At 47.3% G+C, this 20,175-nt stretch overlaps 6 protein-coding genes across 6 annotated transcripts; 4 read left to right on the top strand and 2 right to left on the bottom strand.

Moving 5' to 3' along the window:
* Positions 1–435: 435 nt before the first annotated feature.
* N7529_011637 (hybrid sensor histidine kinase/response regulator) lies at positions 436–4,418 on the top strand (the record flags this gene model as incomplete). The annotated part of the gene is made up of 3 exons (XM_057247163.1): positions 436–515; positions 579–4,117; positions 4,168–4,418. The coding sequence occupies 3 exons, from the start codon at positions 436–438 to the stop codon at positions 4,416–4,418; spliced, it is 3,870 nt and encodes a 1,289-aa protein (XP_057092512.1).
* A 524-nt stretch (positions 4,419–4,942) lies between these two features.
* grg1 (putative glucose repressible protein Grg1) lies at positions 4,943–5,265 on the bottom strand (the record flags this gene model as incomplete). The annotated part of the gene is made up of 3 exons (XM_057247162.1): positions 4,943–4,959; positions 5,014–5,197; positions 5,251–5,265. 3 exons carry the CDS (start codon positions 5,263–5,265, stop codon positions 4,943–4,945), a joined length of 216 nt encoding a protein of 71 aa, XP_057092511.1.
* A 1,292-nt stretch (positions 5,266–6,557) lies between these two features.
* N7529_011635 (uncharacterized protein) lies at positions 6,558–7,231 on the bottom strand (the record flags this gene model as incomplete). The annotated part of the gene is given in 3 exon segments (XM_057247161.1): positions 6,558–6,743; positions 6,775–7,145; positions 7,165–7,231. 3 exon segments carry the CDS (start codon positions 7,229–7,231, stop codon positions 6,558–6,560), a joined length of 624 nt encoding a protein of 207 aa, XP_057092510.1.
* Positions 7,232–8,179: 948 nt separating this feature from the next.
* N7529_011634 (uncharacterized protein) lies at positions 8,180–11,606 on the top strand (the record flags this gene model as incomplete). Its single annotated transcript, XM_057247160.1, has 20 exons — positions 8,180–8,541; positions 8,600–8,762; positions 8,831–8,841; positions 8,893–8,948; positions 8,998–9,103; positions 9,153–9,311; positions 9,370–9,419; positions 9,475–9,559; positions 9,620–9,742; positions 9,800–10,185; positions 10,235–10,278; positions 10,328–10,370; positions 10,422–10,524; positions 10,574–10,598; positions 10,651–10,781; positions 10,851–10,915; positions 10,968–11,118; positions 11,176–11,205; positions 11,259–11,481; positions 11,538–11,606. 20 exons carry the CDS (start codon positions 8,180–8,182, stop codon positions 11,604–11,606), a joined length of 2,385 nt encoding a protein of 794 aa, XP_057092509.1.
* A 551-nt stretch (positions 11,607–12,157) lies between these two features.
* On the top strand, positions 12,158–15,412 carry kin1 (putative serine/threonine protein kinase Kin1; the record flags this gene model as incomplete). The annotated part of the gene is made up of 3 exons (XM_057247159.1): positions 12,158–12,727; positions 12,785–13,412; positions 13,470–15,412. 3 exons carry the CDS (start codon positions 12,158–12,160, stop codon positions 15,410–15,412), a joined length of 3,141 nt encoding a protein of 1,046 aa, XP_057092508.1.
* A 2,196-nt stretch (positions 15,413–17,608) lies between these two features.
* Positions 17,609–18,964, top strand: N7529_011632 (annexin; the record flags this gene model as incomplete). The annotated part of the gene is made up of 1 exon (XM_057247158.1): positions 17,609–18,964. The coding sequence occupies one exon, from the start codon at positions 17,609–17,611 to the stop codon at positions 18,962–18,964; it is 1,356 nt and encodes a 451-aa protein (XP_057092507.1).
* Between the last annotated feature and the right edge of the window lie 1,211 nt (positions 18,965–20,175).

Raw genomic sequence — 20,175 nt, 5'->3', positions numbered from 1 at the left:
CTTTCGCTTGCGACAGTTATCACATGCATGGGTTGACAATTCTGCGCGAAGAGATGATGCCTGTAACATGATGACATAGTATTAAATGAAATTAATATCGTCTATTATACTTCGTGGGGAGTATTCAAAGTGAAATGAGAAGAACACAGGTTGATCGGGATGTCAATTTAAATCAATTTAGCCAAGTGGATCGAACCAATCATAGTGCATAATCTGGACCATGGTCTAAGATATATATGGTTAAAAACATCTGCTCATTCTGATTGGTTCCCGGTTTTTTCCAGTCACACTTGCCCCGCATCCTGCTGCTTCCTTTTCACAACGCCCTTCTTATTTTTGGAGTAACGACCTTGAAAATTGGTGTCTCCATGAGCAAAGCAGAATCCCGCTCTACTCCATTCTGGCTTTCGATGTTATGACTCCACATCTGACACAATGTCACGTCCAGTTTTGTTGAAGGAGGATCAGAAGTACCATATCGGTTTTGGTACATCCAGAGAGCGAGAATTCTATAAGTATGTAAATACCATCATATTCTGTTATATTATACCCAGTTAGGCTAACCACGCTCCTTGCAGGTACTTACCGCCGTATCACCTGAATGCGGACGCTTTGCAGCACCTCGGACCTGTCACACCATCAAAACAATATGCTGCCCACTCCTCGGTTGACCCTGTCTTAACAGCATTTGCACAGTTGGGTGCCTTGCGGCTGAATGCGCAGCGAGCATTGATTTCGCTATTTGGCCGACACGAACAACACGTTCTCACTGAAGCAACGCGCACCCTTAGTTTGCAAGATGACGGCGATCATAATTCTCATGATGAGCTCTGGGTTGGAAGCTGCACCATGTCATATGAGCGCAGCTTGTGCAAAGCGGTCATGAACTCCACGCCAAATGTGACTGCTGCCAGTGACCGTGTCTTTGTTGTGCCAGATCTTACATTGGATGACACGTTCAAGGACCATCTAGATGTCGTAGAGTTTCCAAACCTGCGTTTCTTGGCGTCAAGTCCAATCATCAGTCCGAAAGGCATTGTCATTGGTGCCTATACGATTCTAGACGATAAGCCGCACGATCCTCTCGAGATCAGTCTACAGAGATTTCTTGTCGATATTTCAATCACTGTTATGAATTATCTGGATACGACTCGTTCTCAGGGTCAGCATCTTCGGAGCGAACGAATGATTGTCGGTCTTGGGAGCTTTCTCGAGGGCAAAGGTAGTCTGCGTAATTCGTGGCTTGTCGACTCTGATAATTGTCAGACTACCCTCACCTATAATAATCATGCAGAGGGCCGTGTCAACTTGAACCAACAGCAAATGCAGGTTTCGCAGAGCATTGCCGATACCATGCTGCAACCCCCTACTACTGGTCACATGCCTTTCCGGCCTTACAATCTTCACATCCCCCGAAGTAAACTTCCTCAAGCGTCATGTGCAAGGGATGATCTTTCTGACGGCACGAAGACTAGCCGGCCACACGCAAAAGCGCAAACAAGGCTTAAGCGGGCGCCTCAAGCAGCTATCGCAAATGGCAAAGGAAGGCTAGGTCAACAGTCGCCTAAAGATGGTTATACAGCTAAGATTCAGGACACGTTCTCACGTGCATCCAATCTCATTCGTGAGAGTATCGAGGTTGAAGCTGTGGTCTTTTTTAGCGCCAATTTTCGTTCTCAGGAGTCTTTGGTGAATAATGCAAAGTCTGATACCGAGGGTAGCAGCTCTGAAACTTGCTCTTCGGGTGAAGACGATTCCACATCTCGAGGATTGCAGCAAACAGACCCTTTTTACGATAAGTTGGCTCAAAATGGCGGTAAATCCACGTTAAATCCGTGCGAAATACTCGGATTTGCGACCTCAAACACCTCTAGTATAAACCATCAAGTGACAGAAGATAACAAGATTGCTTTGTCGGAGTCCTTCCTCGCGGGACTGTTACACCGATATCCTCGTGGGAAGATCTTCAACTTTGGTGTAGATGGAGCAATATCTTCTGATGATACTAGTGATGGGGTCTTCGACAGATTCTTCCGACGCACTGGGTGCAAGAGATACAAAAGGACACGGAAGACACTACTACGCACGGATGCCCAGACACTGCTCCAGCTCGCTCCGGAATCTCGCAGTATCGTCTTCACCCCGATGTGGGACTCACACAAGGACAGATGGTATGCAGGGAGTTTGACATGGACAAGAGCAGCCCACCGTGTCTTTACATCCGCTGATGAATTGGCTTTCCTCTTGACATTTGGAAACAGCGTTATGGCCGAAGTGCACCGGCTCGGAGCCCACTTTGCTGAACGCGCAAAATCAGACCTCCTCGCGGGGCTTAGCCACGAACTTCGGTCCCCCCTCCATGGAATTTTTGGCACAGCAGAGCTTTTGAACGACACCATTATAGATGCGCTACAGCGAGGCTTTATTCACACGATCTCTTCATGTGCATTCACACTCCTTGGTTCGATCAATCAACTTCTCGAGTATGCTAGCATCAACGATATTCGGCCGAGCTCTGTTGTGAATTCTCCTAGTGGGAATATCCGCGATATACCTGGGGAACAAATTACCTCAGCGTGCCGTTCTTCCTATCCGGGCAAGGTCGACCCCGATACTTATGTTGAACTTGATAGTGTTGTTGAAGAGGCGGTAGAAACAGTTTTCGCTGGTTATTCATTTCTAGGCAACTCACGTTCTCCTCTTCGAGGTGTCTCTGGGACTTCGAGCTCAAATCACAAATCGTTCGATACACAGGGTGGGGTCAAAGTAATTCTCGATATTGACTGCGCCAAAAGTTGGAAATTTTCTACCCGGCCTGGAGCTTGGCATGTGATTCTCACTAACATTTTTGGAAATGCCTTGAAGTTTACACAGAAAGGCCACATTCGTATTTCGATGCAGGCCACGCCAGCCCAATACGGGGCTGACGGTAAGGTGGTGAGCTCAAAGATCACAGTAACCACTCAAGATACTGGGTGTGGTATGGATCCAGAGTATCTTAAAAACGGGCTGTTCACTGCGTTTTCACAGGAGGATAGTATGACCATCGGCAATGGTCTTGGATTCAACATCACTCGCCGCATTCTAGAATCTCTAGGCGGGTGTATTCAAGTCAATTCGCAAAAGAACGTTGGGACTGAGGTTATCGCAACAGTGATTCTTGGTCATACATTCGACCATGAAGCTCTCGGCCACACTCCTGGTCAGTTCTCTATTCCCAACACCAAAAAGCTCACTCGGTCCAAATCCGTTGGAATATTGGGCCTTGGGACATCCGATCTAGACATCGCTCTACGCACATCATTGCAAAATGTGTGTCAAAATTGGCTCGAAATGGATGTCCACATTATTCTTCCCTCACAGACACAATTTACACATTGTGACTTTTATATCTCTCCTCATGAACACCTTGACATTGGGAATTCGGAGATTCAGGCAATTGCCCCCGATCAAAATAATCAATTGACATCGCCTGTCATCTTAATATGCTCATCCCCAAGAGTTGCGCATTCTATGTTTGCAGGGGCTCGTAATCGAAGGGATACAGATGTCCATGAGTTTATTAGTCAACCATGCGGGCCACACAAATTGGCAAAAACGTTCGAGGCGTGTATCAAACGCCAGCAGGAGCGGATGGATTATATCTTGAGCAAAGCAGAACCATCAGACATTCCATTAAACACCTCAGCCCCAGTTGGCTTGAGTCTCTCTAAAAGAGACTCGCTTGTTTCTCCAACCTCACCGATTCCGGAGTCCACCGGCCAGCCTATGGTCACCATAACGGATCGCTTAGCCCAAATGCATAGCCGGCCTCGAAGCTTCTCACCAAAGCCAGGAAGTCCTGTTCACGACGTCACTCGCGGCCCTTGTGCCGAGTCTATCAATCATTTCACCACCAGATCGGATCAACATGTCCCAGGTCAAGATGATCCTATCTCTAATCCTGGATCTAATCCTCCGCTCATGGTACTTCTTGTCGATGACAACGACATCAACATCAGACTTTTAATCGCCTTCATGAAGAAATTGAAATGCAATTATGGAATTGCCCAAAACGGAGAGGAAGCCCTCCAATTTTTCAAATCAAACTTCAACAAGATTGGCATGGTTCTCATGGGTAGGTTCTCGCAACTCCCCCTCGATATTGCAACAATTTGACCATAATAGATATTTCTATGCCAATCATGAACGGTCTTGAATGCAGTAGGCGAATCCGTGAATTCGAGAACACACTGGAGGGCCATACTCGTGTGACAATCGCCGCTCTGACCGGCCTCGCCCAAGCCGATGTACAACGTGACGCGATCGGTTCCGGTATGGATTTGTTCGTGACAAAACCCGTACGCCTCGATAGTTTGGTACCACTCATCAAAGACGTGTTTCCCAAAAGTCATCCCATATGGCAGGGACAGGCATGATTCAAAGGCAAATGGATAATCCGAAACGATTTCCAAGTCAGGATATAAATACAATGTAACATGAATGTATGAGAAATGTTTTGCTTATCTTATGTGTGGAACAATTTTGTTTTTTATCTTGTGCTCTCACAAAACGCATGTATACGATAGTGCGGAAAGTTGAACTAGATCCATAGATCTTTCTACTCAATCAGAAGGGCTAAATCAATATATCGAAGCATGGTGTATAGAAACCAAGGCTCACTAAGACTGTTCGTTCCGACCTCGGGACCTCGGGACATGTTGGTAACAAAGGTTGAAACATTGGGACCTTGGAACCATATGTAGATTACATGATGAAAACATGGATCTGTATACTCTACGGTTGGTTTTTGAAGAAAATATATGGTCATGGAATAACGGAATAGTGGTATTATTTCGCTAGTGCATTAAATCGTTAAAGTGAGCATTCCACTCAAGTTGTATATAAACACAATGGCTCGCCGCAGGGGGCTAGAGCAAAGGAAAGGTCAGGTGTATGACGCTTAGTTCTTGGCAGCCTCTGTGTGGTTATTAGTACTGAATCGTCGGAGGGATGTACTGGAAAATGGCTTACCCTTGTGGACATCGGCCTTGGTGTTGTGGGAGACCTCGTCCTTCTTGTCGACAATGGCATCCTTGGCGGCGCTGGCACGGGTGGAAATCTTAGCATCGTCGTTCTTGGCGACGTTCTTGTTGGCCTCCTTGGAAGCTTCGGCACCGGTGCCCTGAACGGTCTCGGCGACGTAGTTCATGCCTTGCTGATGGGAGGTTAGTAAGTCGTATGGGAGAGTAACATGATGGAGGCACAAACCTTAATGGTCTCCATTGTTAAGGTAGTAAAGTAGATTGATTGTTTGGAAAAGTGTTGGTTATTGAAGTGAGATAATTGTGTGATGATGAATCCGAGAAGTTGGGAAGTTGAAGAGATACTTATAGTTCGTGGAGAAGATAGATGATGTCATACGTCACCGTCCGCTTTGGCCAAGTTTCTTGTGAAACCATCCAAGTTCAATGCAACCAATGTTCACAACCTTGGAAGTTCACCAGAGTGGCTGAAAATGAATTAACATCCACTTTTTATGCTTTTTGAGCATTTATTGACATCACCTACAAGTCCCTACGTGATCCGTTACTCCGGATCCGCCACAATGGTATTGATCCCTGAACATGATATGCGGCTCGGAGTGGACTTTGCTATCGAATATTCTTTCTGTTTCTATGCTTAAATTGGTTCAATCATTGATCTGGCTGTACAACATAGTATCCTTGTACCTCTGTGTCGCGATTGATCTACCCCCAGATTATCCTCACACCCACAGATTTGGCCGGAAGTGTATGACGTCGATCTGCAATCCCAACAATATGCCTAATTTTCCTTGTTTGCACCTTCTACTCCATACACCACAAACATTACTATTATTGTATATTCTTTGTTAATCGAGATGGTTCCATTAAGTGTCTCAAGTTATCATAGGCGGAATCTTCCAAAATTAGAGATCACCCGACTTCCGGATGAGGCAAATTGTACAATGCGTATGTTGTGCCTATACGTATCCCAAACCAACATCGATTAACAGATCCCTTCTTATTGTTTTTTGCTTTGTTTGTAGTCAAATGTCCAAGTTGAGCTTATTGTAAGCTGGTTTATTGGAGATATAGTTCTCCCAATAAACATATAGTAACTCGTCACTCGACTCAGTTGAACACACCAAAATTGGAAAAGCTCATGAACTGAGAAAAGCAGCCCCCTTTTCTTTGGATAATAGGGAAATCTATAGAATTGTCTAGATTCATGCAGGTCATGTCTTAGTGTCGATTTTCTTGTGTGAAGCTATGACGTTGCTCCCGTATGCGCCACCCACACTAGAAAGCTATGGAGAAATACTCCTTATTCAGAGAGTGGAGCCAGCAAGTATTCCACCAATCGTGAGATTTGAGGGACCTTAAGCTTGGCTTTGAACAACAATTTGTAGTCAAAACAGCCGAGGGATTTCGTCGGAAGCATTCTATCCTCCGTTCAAGTAAGTTAGATACGCCCCAAAGACCGTCGTCATATTCACATGATTATTGAGCTGGAGTAAATAACTCCAACATCAATCAAGCCCAGCTGAAAGCGAATCAAATCCCCTGGGTGGCTTGTATCCATGGGACAGCAGCTAGTCCGTTACCGAGGCTCATATCAACTTGACCGGCACACAATTCACCTTCCAAATCGGTCATAGAAGTCCTTCTCGGCAATTTGGCCAGTCTCGAAAATATCTTTTCATATCGCATAAATGTATAGCGCGCCGAATCTATACCTAGCTGGATACGGCGGCTTCGGTGATCATCTCACCTCTCCTTCTGCAATGCCACGTTCGTGTCCAACTTCATCGGCAAACAGATCGATGTATTCATGGGGACTCATTTGACCGACGTGAGATATTCTAGGGAATATGATCCGGGCGCATCGATATAGCCGCCAGAGTAACGTTCCAATCCGATTTTGAGGGGTGTTTTCAACCCGATCGTCTTTCCATAAGATAATAAACCCCCAGTGCAAGGCCCCTTCAATCCAGGACAGAGTATCGGACAAACGGTAGTAAGGTCTGCACCTCGCAATCATGCGCAGTTGCAAGTGATGGCCGGGTATCATCTCATGGAAGACCGTGGCGCACGAGAAATGGATAATATTTACACTCCCATCAGCCTGGCTTCGTGATCCATCTCGTCAATCATATGACACGGTGATACTCTCGCCTCCGAGAAAGAAGGGATTCAGCACTTTGACAATCAAGAGACTTCATAAACATCTGTCAATCAGCTCTAGCAATCGGGGGCACAGTGACGAGTCGATGGTCTTCGACAAATGCGATGACTTCCAGCATGAGAGCTTGAACTAGTTAGCTATGTTGCCCTGATCTGACAGGACCATTCTAGGCTTCTTTTAGGGCCTGCTTCCATCCTTAGAATCCCATGGCTGTGGGATGACTTTTCCAGCTCGTGAACACATCATTTGGCATCAATTTCTACAAGCGGATGATAAACAATTGATTCGGCCAGGAGCTTGCTAAGCAATTCTTCGCGACCTACAGGTTTCCCACTATTTCGTCTTAATTATCCAAATTGACGCCAGCCAGTTTCTCCCAGATACTCTCTGCAGCGGTTTGATTCTGTTTGTAGTCGAGGTGCATCGGAGGGTGATAGGGTGCCACCAAGATGTTTTATCTCATGGCTGGTCAATTCGAATGGTCGTTTTTGACGATATCGCAAGGACTTATTAGCTCAAAAAGTTGCGTGGCCTTACTCCGCGTTTATACCAAAAGCAGGTATAACGTTATCGGTTCGAAGAATGAGCCAGTAGTATGTGCCGCTCCAGGGGAGCTAGGGGGAGCTAGGGCTAGATTGCGGGAGAAAGAATGAAAGGCTGCATTCAGATGTTGATTTTTTGAGGAAGTTTGTCTTTATCTGCGGCGGATTCAGCTAGTATTGAGAGGAAGGAAGTCAAGTAAGCTTCGGTTTCTCTGATTGCCTCATGTGGATGGTCTACAAGTCTTTTGATTGCTAGTTTAGATGACTCTTGTCCTCCCCTCATTTTGTTTCTTCGTCTTATCACCCTTCCCTTCTTCATCCCTTTATGCCTGTGATTTAGCTTTGAATAATACTTACTCCTTCTTCAACATTATTCCAACCTTATCATTTTTCCATCAGGTGGCTAGGCTTCCCTATCTTGACGTTATACATCTTTCCATCCTAGCAGGATGAGCTCACAGCCACCTCTGTTAGATGGGCTAGAACCGTCACAGCTCGATGGCTCGAGTAATAACAACAGGGTATCTGTTGATGCCGTTGAAGAGCTGCACAAAATCCAAGCTTCCCATCAATGGGATCCGAATTTGCCACTAAAGAAATTAAACGTCATTGAACAGGCAGTCGAGACAGGCGATCAAGAGAAGGCCGCTGAGCTGAAGAAATCATTTGCTCAGGATTCACAGTACGACTCCGTCCGTGCAGCCGTTCGAAACACAGATGGCGGAGAGGTTGCCAATACAGTACGAGCCTGGATTCTAGGCATGTTTTTCACAACTCTTGGAAGTGGATTGAATATGTTTTTGAGCATGAGGTATGCTTTGCGTTCGGTTTCGTGGTGAATATGGAATGGCAAATTGACCTTAGCACAGGAGTCCTGCTATCTCGTTCCCGGCCATTGTCGTGCAGTTGCTGGTCTTTCCCATCGGTTGCTTATGGGCCAAGACAATGCCTACCCGCAAGTTTAATACTTTTGGGTTGAAATGGACCCTCAACACTGGGCCCTTCACGATCAAAGAGCATGCAGTTATCACAGTGAGTCTATAAGTATCCATAAATATCCATTCTACCCCCATGGAACAGAGCTGACCATTTGTTTTCAGATCATGGCGAAGTGAGTGCGTCTGTGTCCCAAGGTTTAGCAAATGTGCTAAGCAAAATATAGTGTGTCGATCGGCTATGCTTATTGTACCGATGCTCTCTTGGCGCTGAAGGCAAAGCGTACGCAAATTCCCTCGCCCTAGTCAGTCCACCACTAATGTTAATTTAGCACTTTATGACTTGGATATTGGATGGGGATTCCAACTTCTTTTCGCTTTGAGTAGTCAGGTTGTCGGTATGTCATTGGCAGGCATTTTCCGACGTTTCCTCGTGTGGTAAGTTGCAAAAGTCGAGGCTCTAATCTCCACTGCTAATAACTTCAAGGCCCGCTGCAGTGATGTGGCCCGGCCAATTCGCAAACACTGCTCTGTTCTATGCTCTTCACGATTGGAGTTCCTCGGATACCTTGGAGACTCACGGATGGAGAATCTCCCGATATCGATATTTTCTCTATGTGACAGCTGGGGCATTTGTTTGGTATTGGTAAGTCGTCCGGATTTTAAACTTATTTCATCATGATTAACATTATATGACAATATAGGATACCCGGTGTCATATGGCAAGGACTCTCGGTATTTGCTTTTGTCACATGTAAGGGCCCGTTCCTCATTTCAATTTCGGCTGCGCTGATACTGCTTGCTTCCAGGGATCCGACCCAATAATATCGTTCTCAACCAACTGTTCGGAGGGTTTACGGGACTCTCACTGGTTCCCATCACGTTTGATTGGACGTAAGCTCTATTACAGCAGCTCTCTACTTTATTAAAAGATCCAAAACTTACCATGATCAGCTATGTTTCGGCATATCTGAGCGATCCACTGCTGGCACCGGTTCATGCCATCGTCAATACGCTTATCGGCCTTGTGGTTTTCATGATCATCACCGCAATTGGGATTTCGTACTCTGGGGCATTGTATGTTGGACCTTTGACCTTTTTTATCAAGTTTATTTCATACTAACATCGATATAGTTACTCCGCCTACCTCCCAATCAACACATCTACCACGTACGACAACACACAACACAGCTACAATGTGACCAAAATTCTAGGGCCTAATTTCTCATTCGACGAGAAGAAATACAAGGCGTATTCGCCGATGTTCTTGGCGCCAACCTTTGCTCTAAACTATGGACTATCGTTTGCTGCTCTTACCGCAGCTGTTGTTCATGTTGTTCTGTTTCATAGAAAGGAGCTCTGGTATAGATTCAAGGCTTCTAGGGAGCAGGAACCTGATATTCATCTCGTTCTAATGAGAAGGTATAGGGAAGCACCAGATTGGTGGTACGCAGCACTGTTTCTCTTCTCAATTGCTCTCGGGCTTGCGGGTATCTTGGCATACGATTCGCAACTTCCGTGTATGGGAACAATATCCTCATCTCATGATCCGTCTGACAGATTTTATAGGGTGGGGATTCTTTGTCTCGGTCATGCTCGCCTCAGTCTTCATTGTATGTTATAACATGGTTATCAAGAAAATGGCTTCCGCTAACGATATAGGTTCCAACTTGCATGATCCTTGGAATTACTAACATCACACTCTGTATGCAATCCCTCGCGGTTTCTTTGATGTTGTTCAAGCTAATTATTCTAGCTCTCAATGTTTTGTCGCCGTTCTTGGCAGGATTTATGATTCCTGGGAAGCCAATTGGGGTCATGGTTTTCAAAGTCTTTAGCACCATAACCCTGGGACAAGCGTAAGCATGCAGGATGTGTTTTCTGGGCATAATCTAACATCTTTACTAGTCAAGTCTATTGTGCTGATCTCAAGGTATCTACCTCTCGCATATTAGTCAAGCAGCACGTTTATTGATCTTTGGTAGTTGGCCCACTACATGAAAGTCCCTCCTCGTGTTACTTTCATTTCCCAAGTTGTTGCTACCATCTGGGCCAGCATTGTCCAGATTGCGGTCATGAACTGGACATTGAGCAATATTGATGGAGTCTGCACCTCGTATGTCAGCAGAACCAACACCTAAGGATGCCTAGAAAAGGAAAATCATTAATCATATATCACCATCAGTAACCAGCCAGCGCAGTTTACATGCCCAAACGGAAGGGCATTTTTCTCGTCTAGCATTGTATGGGGTGAGTATGACTTCTCTTGTTGGTTGAGTCAATTGCTAAATTTTATAAACAGGCGTCATTGGCCCGAAGCGCATGTTTGGGCCTGGTGCCATATACACCAATATTCAATGGTTTTGGCTGATTGGTGCTCTTCTCCCCGCGGCTTTCTATCTACTGATTCGAGTACTTCCTCGATCTAAGCTCAGATTTCTCAATGCGCCCGTGTAAGCCCAGCAAGCCCCCAGACGATATTCAATGGCAAATCCTGACGTTTTCATCAGAATGTTGGGTGCTATGTCCTGGTTACCTCCGTAAGTCAACAACATTTGTATGCCCCACAATGCAGGTTGCTAATTTTTACTAGCGCCACGCCGTTGAGTTACTCTTCCTGGGTGATGTTTGGCCTCATTTTCAATTATTGGATTCGACGCCGGTGGAGCGGGTGGTGGCATACATACAACTACATTACCGCTGCAGGACTCGACTCCGGCCTCATTCTATCAACCATTGTAATATTTTTTGCAATCATCTTACCCAATGTTTCAATCCCACAATGGTGGGGAAATGCTGCTCCCTTTGAGACCATGGTACGTAACTATATGCCGACTTTGACGAATGTGGGTCCTAATGAGACACATCGTAGGACTATCTTTACACTGCAGTGCGAAAGACCGTTGTAGATGGTGAGACGTTTGGGCCAACTGAATGGTAGAATTGGAGGATATACCTAGGTTTATTCCGTGGAAAGAATATCGAATATCATGAAAGGATGACGAATGATCAACTGAGGTCCGGGGCTAAGGTGGGATTTATATATAGTATACACGTGACCATGACTAATGGCCGAGTCCATGTTGTACGAAGTGACGTGGACAATGTCAGGGCGTAAAGGCATAAGTCCCTGAAAAATAAACAGTAGAAAGTAGTAAAAGTTTAGTATAGAAATTCAAAATAGGGGCAAAATCGGGCTACTCCAGCCTCAAACAGAATTTGGGTATCAACTCGAAGCTTAGAGTGCGCCCCCTAGGCCAATTCTCCGCATCCCAACCTCCCTCTTACTTCTTTAAACTCCCCTTCCTACTACCCTACTTCATCCATAGTGTGTGGCTTCGTCGTTGTTTTTTGTCGCATTTGCATCACGGGATCCTTTTCCCCTCGTCCTCGCACCGCCTCACTCTTCTGAGGGCCGAGTCCTAGCAACGGTTTCCTTCCTACCCCCGCCTTCTTTGACCGCTTCAACTCTCATTTCCAAAACCATTCACCATGTCGACTCCTACGACCAAAACGCCGACGGTGGTCCGAAGCCATTCAACCTCATCTCGTCCCTCACGAGCACCATCCGATCTTCCCCATCGAACACGGAGTGTGGCGGTCCGACCATCAACCACATCCCAGCCTCCTCCAACCCACTTGTCACATTCCAAAACCCCCTCACACGATAGGCGCCCTCCATCAAATCACGCTCCACTTGAAAGTGTCGCCCGCCGCGATTTCGAAGCGTCCAATGTTGCGCGGATGCCCTCTCGTCGTGAGGCGTCATCGGAACGATCCCAGGAACGCCCCTCAACCGCTCGCACCGAAACTACCCGAAGGCACCAAAGAAACCCCTCAGCGGGAGGACGTCAAAGAGACAGCGTCGATATGACACCGAGCTCGACCGCACAAGAGCCTGCGCAAAATGCGACCGGAACAAATGCCCCCGCGGCGGCAGCTGCGCCTAGACGACGGACTACGATCACGACGCCAACGGGTCAGTGGGCCTTGGGCAAAACGATAGGCGCTGGAAGTATGGGCAAAGTAAAATTGGCGAAGAATACAGAGACTGGAGAACAGGTATGTAAATCGAGCTGACTGGTTTTATCATTCAGTATTTATTAACTCCGGTCGCAGGTTGCCGTTAAAATCGTACCACGACTCTCGACTGAAGAACATCGCACCACCCGGGAGACAGAAAGAGCAGACCGCTCCAAGGAGATTCGGACAGCTCGAGAAGCCGCTATCGTCAGCCTGGTGAATCACCCGTACATCTGCGGGATGAGGGATGTCGTCCGGACATCCTACCATTGGTATATGCTTTTCGAATATGTCAACGGTGGACAGATGTTGGACTATATCATCTCCCATGGCAAACTCAAGGAAAAGCAGGCCCGCAAATTCGCACGTCAAATCGCCAGCGCATTGGATTACTGCCATCGCAACAGCATCGTGCATCGCGATCTGAAGATTGAGAACATTCTGATCAGCAAGACTGGTGATATCAAAATCATTGATTTCGGTTTAAGCAACCTGTTCTCACCAAGAAGCCTCTTGAAGACTTTTTGTGGCAGTCTTTACTTCGCTGCGCCGGAGTTGCTTCAGGCCAGACAATACACGGGGCCCGAAGTTGACGTATGGAGTTTCGGAATTGTTCTTTACGTCTTGGTTTGCGGAAAGGTACCCTTCGATGACCAGAGCATGCCTCAGCTGCATGCGAAAATCAAGAAAGGTGTTGTGGAGTATCCTCCAGGTCTCACTGCCGGTAAGCCAAGCTTGAACCTCCGCATCACATTATTATATCACTAACCCTGCCTCGCAGAATGCCGCCACATCATATCACGCATGTTGGTTACTGATCCCAAGCAGCGCGCCAGCTTGGCCGAAATCATGAGCCATCCCTGGATGAACAAGGGCTTCAGCAGTCCTCCAGAGAATTACCTTCCTCAGCGCGAGCCTTTGCAGATGCCACTGGACCAAGAAGTAATCGAAAAAATGACTGGCTTTGACTTCGGGCCGCCAGAATACATCACAGCACAACTGACAAAAGTCCTGGAGTCTGAGGATTACCAGCATGCTATTCGTCTAAACTTCCGCGAGCAACAACCTGTTTCCAATCACCCAGAGCGCAAGCGTGGAGTGTTCGATTTCTACAAAAGGCGCAACTCTGCAGCCAGTCGTGATACTCTTTCTGCGCCTTCGGCCGAGGCTGTGCAGCTGGGCAATGATCCCTTGAATGCTTACAGTCCTTTGGTCTCTACATACCATCTTGTCAAAGAAAAGATTGACCGGGAACGGTCTGAAGCGCGTCCCGGAGCCCTTGGCCTGCGCCAGACCCCTAGTGAAATTCACGTGCCCGATCTGCGGCCCCCGGAAGCCGCCCATACTAACCAGTACCAGTTGGCAGGAGACAAAGATACAGGGCGACGATCTCGCCCCCGGGCCCGCACCCACGGCGAGGAAGATGTCGCAGAAGGAATGGGAACACTCCATTCTTCGTCGCCATCTGCTCACGCAGTTCCGACTTCACACATGGACACGCCTGCCAAGAAAGAAAGTACCGCCGCTGGACTCTTGAGGCGGTTCAGTACTCGCAGGACCAAAGACCGCAGCCGCGATGTCGAGCGCGAACGGACCAGCACACCGAATACACCCACACTCAATGTCCAACCTCCTGCCGATTCAGCGTCTCCTATACACCGTGGTTTCAGTGTCAGGAGAACCCGACGAGCAGAGCCTTCTCCGGTTGGCACCTCTTCTAATGACAGTCGACCACAGCAGGATCTGTTGGCGGCGCCCGGCTCGGTTGATCGCACAGCTAGATCTAACAAGTTCTTGGAGAGGTCCACCAGTGTCAACTCGGCTGACTACCGACCCCGGAGAACTGCACGGAGGAGTGATGCCGATGCACTGGATGCTTCTGCGGATCCTCAGGCACCTTCAACCAGTGGCTCTGATCAAGTCGGTCCCAACAACCAGAAAGATGCAGCCATCTCACGGCCCGGTGGCCGTACACACACTGCGCGCACCATGTCGTTGGGACACGCCAGACGAGAAAGTATCCAGGCTCGCCGGGCTCGCAGGGATGCCACTCGAGAAGCCAATGTCCCTGAAGAGACAGATGCAGACATCTCAGGCGCAGGTACCGCCCTGGAGAGCGCCAATGAAGGAGAAGACTTATCCAAACCGGTTTTCCTGAAGGGACTTTTCAGTGTTTCAACCACCAGCAGCAAGCCATTGCCTGTTATTCGGGCCGACATCATTCGCGTCCTCCGACAGCTTGCTGTAAACTATGAGGAGATCAAGGGTGGCTTCAGCTGTCGCCATGCCCCTAGCATTGACCTTGACAAGGTAGTTGATGTTGCTCCTCCCAGCCCCGAGCGGCAAGGACAAATGTCCGGACACCGCCGTCGCATCAGCTTCGGTGGCTTGCTCAACCATGATGACAGCCGAGACGACAGCCGCACTGGATCTTCCAAACTTCGTCGTGCCCAAGCCGCGCCGGATCGCAGCTTCACAACGAACTCGGACGCCTCTGAGGATTACGTTGCACGGGAACATGGTGCTGTCGGCGAGCGTGTCGTCGGTGAGACCACCACTCGTGTGCAGAGTGACACTGGTGAAAACCTAGTTCTCAGGTTTGAAATCTTGATCGTGAAGGTCCCATTGTTTTCACTACATGGAATTCAGTTCAAGAAGGTATCAGGCGGCATGTGGCAGTATCGAGAGATGGCGAAGAAGATTCTCGACGCTTTGAGGCTGTGACCTTACTCATTTGAAACAGACGCTTTTAAAGAGCGCATCCTATGACAAACCGCCTTTCTTTGCTTTACCTTGACCCCATTGGCGATTTTTTTTCCATCCACGACGCATCCGCACGAGCATTCATCATATTTACTGTTATTGCATGTCTATTGTCTTCTTTGCTTTCTTTGCTTTCCTCCCATCGCTCATAAAGAGGTCATTTAGCTTCATTAGCCTTGCTATTGCTTTTCGTCCCATGCACAAGTATAAATCACCTATTATCAAATACTCATTGGCCTAGATCTGCTCTTCGGTCTTCGTGGTGTATATTAGAATCAAGCGAAGCCATTGTGGATGCTAGCGTTTTTGCCCTTTGCTTTTCCCTTGTGTCATCTGTTGGCTATTGTGCAGAATTGGAAAAATGGCGTCGTACTTTTTGGACAGTTATATTATGATGTTTATGTCGTCATCCTGGATAAAAACGTTTGCAAATATTCTTTATTCGTGGTCTTGTGTGCCCCCTGTTCGTAAACTGTCATACTCATTCAAAATACCTGAGAATCGTAGAGCTCTGGAGTCCATTGGTCCACGGGTGTGACCCATGCGCTACAGATCATCTTGAGCAGGACAATGTCTCCCATGCCATATTTAGGGGCCGTGTGGATTAAATCGTCCATGGTAATGTTCTTGACAATTACTCTCATTTAAATTTGATTTCAATTGTCTCAGAATGTAGTAGAATCCCGAAGTGACCTTTGTATCAGCGGTTTATAAGCACAGACCTGAAATATTCTATAAAAAAGTATTTTCCACTTAATAGGATATAATCCAAGGAACTACTAGGTGTATTCCACGTTAACAATATTATCCGACTATATATATATATAATGCTATATTATATATTAAAGTGTTTTTAGTATGTGTTTTACCTTATATAGGCCTGAGTATATGATCGTATCGCCGCACCCGGACCCCTGGACACGATTAAGTCAACAAAACAAACCATTAATTTTGTGCCTAGTTATAGTTAGTATGAGGCTTATGCACGACTCTAGTTACTCAACCCGATATATCTAATACCGAATATATACTCCGTATAGTAGACTGCCTTGGACTCTCTAGAGCTAAACGCCCTTTTTCTATTCAGATTCTTCCGAAGACGGGGAAACCGTCTAAATGGAAGGCATTACATAGTGAAAACTCTGGAGTGATATCCTGTTCGGATATCGCTAGTGGTCTTTTTGGTAAGGCTTTAAACGGGAATGGCCCAGAGCCCATATCCCTAACAGCAAGCCCCCAGCGCCTTTCTATAATATTGTAAGTGTTGCTATATGATTTTACAAATTGATATACATATACATAAAAGATAATCTAAGAGACTAGCGCTCTTATAGATGACAGAGAACGAGTCCTTAGTTGATTGGAAATCGAAGGCTTGGTATATCTTCTCAACAACTCTCGTTGGCTTCGCGTATTCTTTCTCGATCCCTAACGCCGACGTTACCTACAAATCAGTTAGGCAGCTACTTAAAGCTTCCTAGATATCTGAGGACCTGCCTATCAAGAAAGATTAGATCTACCCTAGGCTTTAAAAATGGGATTGCGATCACGAGAGGTTTGACTATTTTTAGCGACGGCGAGGCAAAGATAGGGACTACTGTTGGAGGTAGCGAGAAGAGGCTGAAGTCGTAATTATTGATTGTTTGACTTGGCTCATATATTTGAGATCTTTTCATATAACTATTCAGAGACAATAAACTCAGGGGCTCAAATTGACCCTCGTAGCTGCCTATAAGGTTGTGGACTAGTTACGTTCGTGTTGGGTTGTAATAGGCGGCTGCGGCATACATTGTACATATATGTATGTACGGAGTAAGACTACGTCGATTGTACTTGGTGGCTTCTCGCCCTGCCAGCCATTTTGATAGGGTGCGATAGACTGAGTCCAATAGCCTCTTTGCTCCATACAATTTACCCAGAATCCAAATTTTTTTAATTATAGAATTTTAGAACCTAGAACCTGGAAGAAGAAATGAAGCTTGGCTGGCGTCAGTCCGCCACGCGGTCCCCACGTACTGCGCCACAATCAGGTCTGCCTCGCGAGGGGTTTAAACATATAAACGTCAGCCTAGATATTTCTTTTTTGATTTTCTACACATTCTGTTCATTATCTTGCATATAGTGTATCATGTCGTACTATCCAAACCGTGAGTATCTATGCATTCCGAGACAAAATTCAACTTTTGGCATAGAGGCGCTAACAAGACAAAAGAACATCCCAACGGAGGATACGCACAGCAAGGGCCTCCAGGTGGTCCGCCCCAGGGCTATCAGCAACCCCCGCCACTACCTCATGGCGCTTCTCAATATCCCCCTCAGCAAGGCCAATACCCTCCACAGCCATATGGCGCTCCTCCACAGGGCCAACATCCCCATCAGCAAGGCTACTACGGTTCCCCTCCACCACAGGGCCCACCACCGGGCGGCTTTCACGCCCCTCCTTACGTCGCACCCCAGCAACCTCCCTATGGCTATGCCCCTCAGAACCAGCGACCCCCCGGCGCGCCTGGATACCCGCCCCAGGGTCCGGCACCGGGTGCATATGGAGCTCCTCCCCAAGGTGTCCCCTCAATGCCTTCCCTGGGCTACATTCCAGGTACAGTAGCACCCGGCGACTTCCGGCCCCAAGCAGACGCGCTGCGCAAAGCGATGAAGGGCTTCGGCACCGACGAAAAGGCACTGATCGCAATCCTCGCACCCCTCGACCCGCTCCAGGTCGCTGCAGTCCGCAGCACATTTTCAAATCATCTCGGCCGGGACTTGATGAAGGATGTCAAATCCGAGACTAGCGGGTACTTCGAAGCCGGATTAGTAGCCGTGATCGAGGGGCCGCTCATGCATGATGTCGAGAGCGTACACTCCGCAATCGACGGTCTCGGCACGAAGGAATGGCTCCTCAACGACGTCCTGCTGGGTCGGTCCAATGCCGACATGAACGCCATCAAAACCGCATACGAGATGCGGTATAGGCGCTCGCTTGCCAGAGACGTCGCGGACGATCTCTCCTTTGGAACTTCCGACCTCTTCGCTGCTGCTATTCGCGCGACCCGCAATGAGGAATCAATGCCTGTTAACCCGCAAACCATCGAGGCGGATATCCGCTCCTTGTCAACCAAGAACGTAAAAGATGTATGCGCCATTTTTGCCCGGTCTTCTGATGCCGAGATCCGCGCTATCAGTCAGACTTTCGAATCGCGCTACAACGAGTCTCTTGAGAAGCACATCGAAAGGAAATTCTCTGGTCATATGGAGGATGCGCTGCTTCATATGCTCCGTACGGCTACGGATCCTGCTATGCGAGACGCCATTCTGCTAGAAGAATGTATGAGTGGCATGGGCACCAAGGATCAACGTCTTGTTGTTCGCGTTGTTCGAGCACACTGGGATCGAAACCATAAGGAGAAGGTGAAGCGTGCTTACCATCACAAGTTCCGGAAAAATTTGGTGGACCGTGTGCGTGGGGAGACTTCTGGTGATTATGGGCGGTTGATGGCTGCTCTTCTTGAGTCTTGAGTAAGGGCAAGTTATTATGTTTGAATGATTTTTTGATGTCAACGCTTTACATGTACTTTTGAGATACCACGAATTTTGAAATGAACACAGATTCTACATATATACTCACGATAGTAACCAACAGCAATAGAAGTGGAGACTTTGACACCGCCAGGGAGGCGGTTCATGCCACGGGTATCTTGCTAGTCCCTGAGATACGAAAACGCGCGTTCTAAACATTCTCGCTTTTCGAGAGCAGGCCGGATATACTAGATCGACATGTGGTAATCTAGGAACCTGCTCCTTTATTATGCAAGCCAGAGAACCTCTTAAGATTTTCTTGCGATTGCGGCTTTAGTCTTCGTATGTAGTCGAGACCTTGGAGCCACTTAGGGTTGGCCGTGTGATGTGTGGAAATCACCAGGTTGTTCCTAATGAATTTGAGATCGAAATTGCATATTGGCTTGACATGCTGGCTTTCAAGTTCCAAGCCTGCGGAGTTGACTCCGAAGGAAAAGGCACCATAGTGTAGTGTGATTCGAGCTCGTGAAAATGGCTATTTTATTCTTGTGGCCTCGTGCAGTACGGTCGGTCTTTATAGTCAACTTCATTATTTGGATCAAACTGACGCCAATATAGTCACAGTCAGCAAAGTAGCAGTGGAATATCTTTCTTGCAAGTGGTGATGTTAAATTTATTTATAGAGGCACGATACTCTGCATAATTATGGAACCAAGCACGACTCAAAATCACAGCTGTGGCACGCGGGCCTTCGGGGTCCCGATCAGGCGCCGTCGCAGAGATACCCGGGGCGGGGAGGGGTTTGGGCTACTCGGTAGCCCAATTTCAAGGGTAGTCAGCCCGTAACCTCGCAGGGGCCCCCTTTGGCGCCTACCCCCCAAACTATTGGCCTGACACTCAACTGGCCAGTTCGCCAGAGACCACTGCGCAAGCCCCTGATGGTCCTTTCTTCGACTCCGATTCTCTTGATGATGAAGAATGTTAATTACGAGAAATCTAGCATTGCTTCGACGACGGCCTATCCCTAACAACGACAAAATTGCCAGTAATCTAACGTGCGCTCCTCTGGAAGACGCATTCTTCAAAATATATGCGATTATGTAATCCAGCATCCAGTCACGTGGTCGCTTCTAACTCGCTTTTCTTCACTATTAACAAGATAGCCTTGACATCGTAAGGGCTAAAGGGCTATAATCTCAACGGTAGTTTGA

The sequence above is a fragment of the Penicillium soppii genome, assembly GCF_028829465.1.
Source record: "Penicillium soppii strain IBT 18220 chromosome Unknown utg000010l, whole genome shotgun sequence".
In the NCBI taxonomy this organism is placed as follows: domain Eukaryota; kingdom Fungi; phylum Ascomycota; class Eurotiomycetes; order Eurotiales; family Aspergillaceae; genus Penicillium; species Penicillium soppii.
This window is presented reverse-complemented; position numbering and strand designations above follow the sequence as displayed.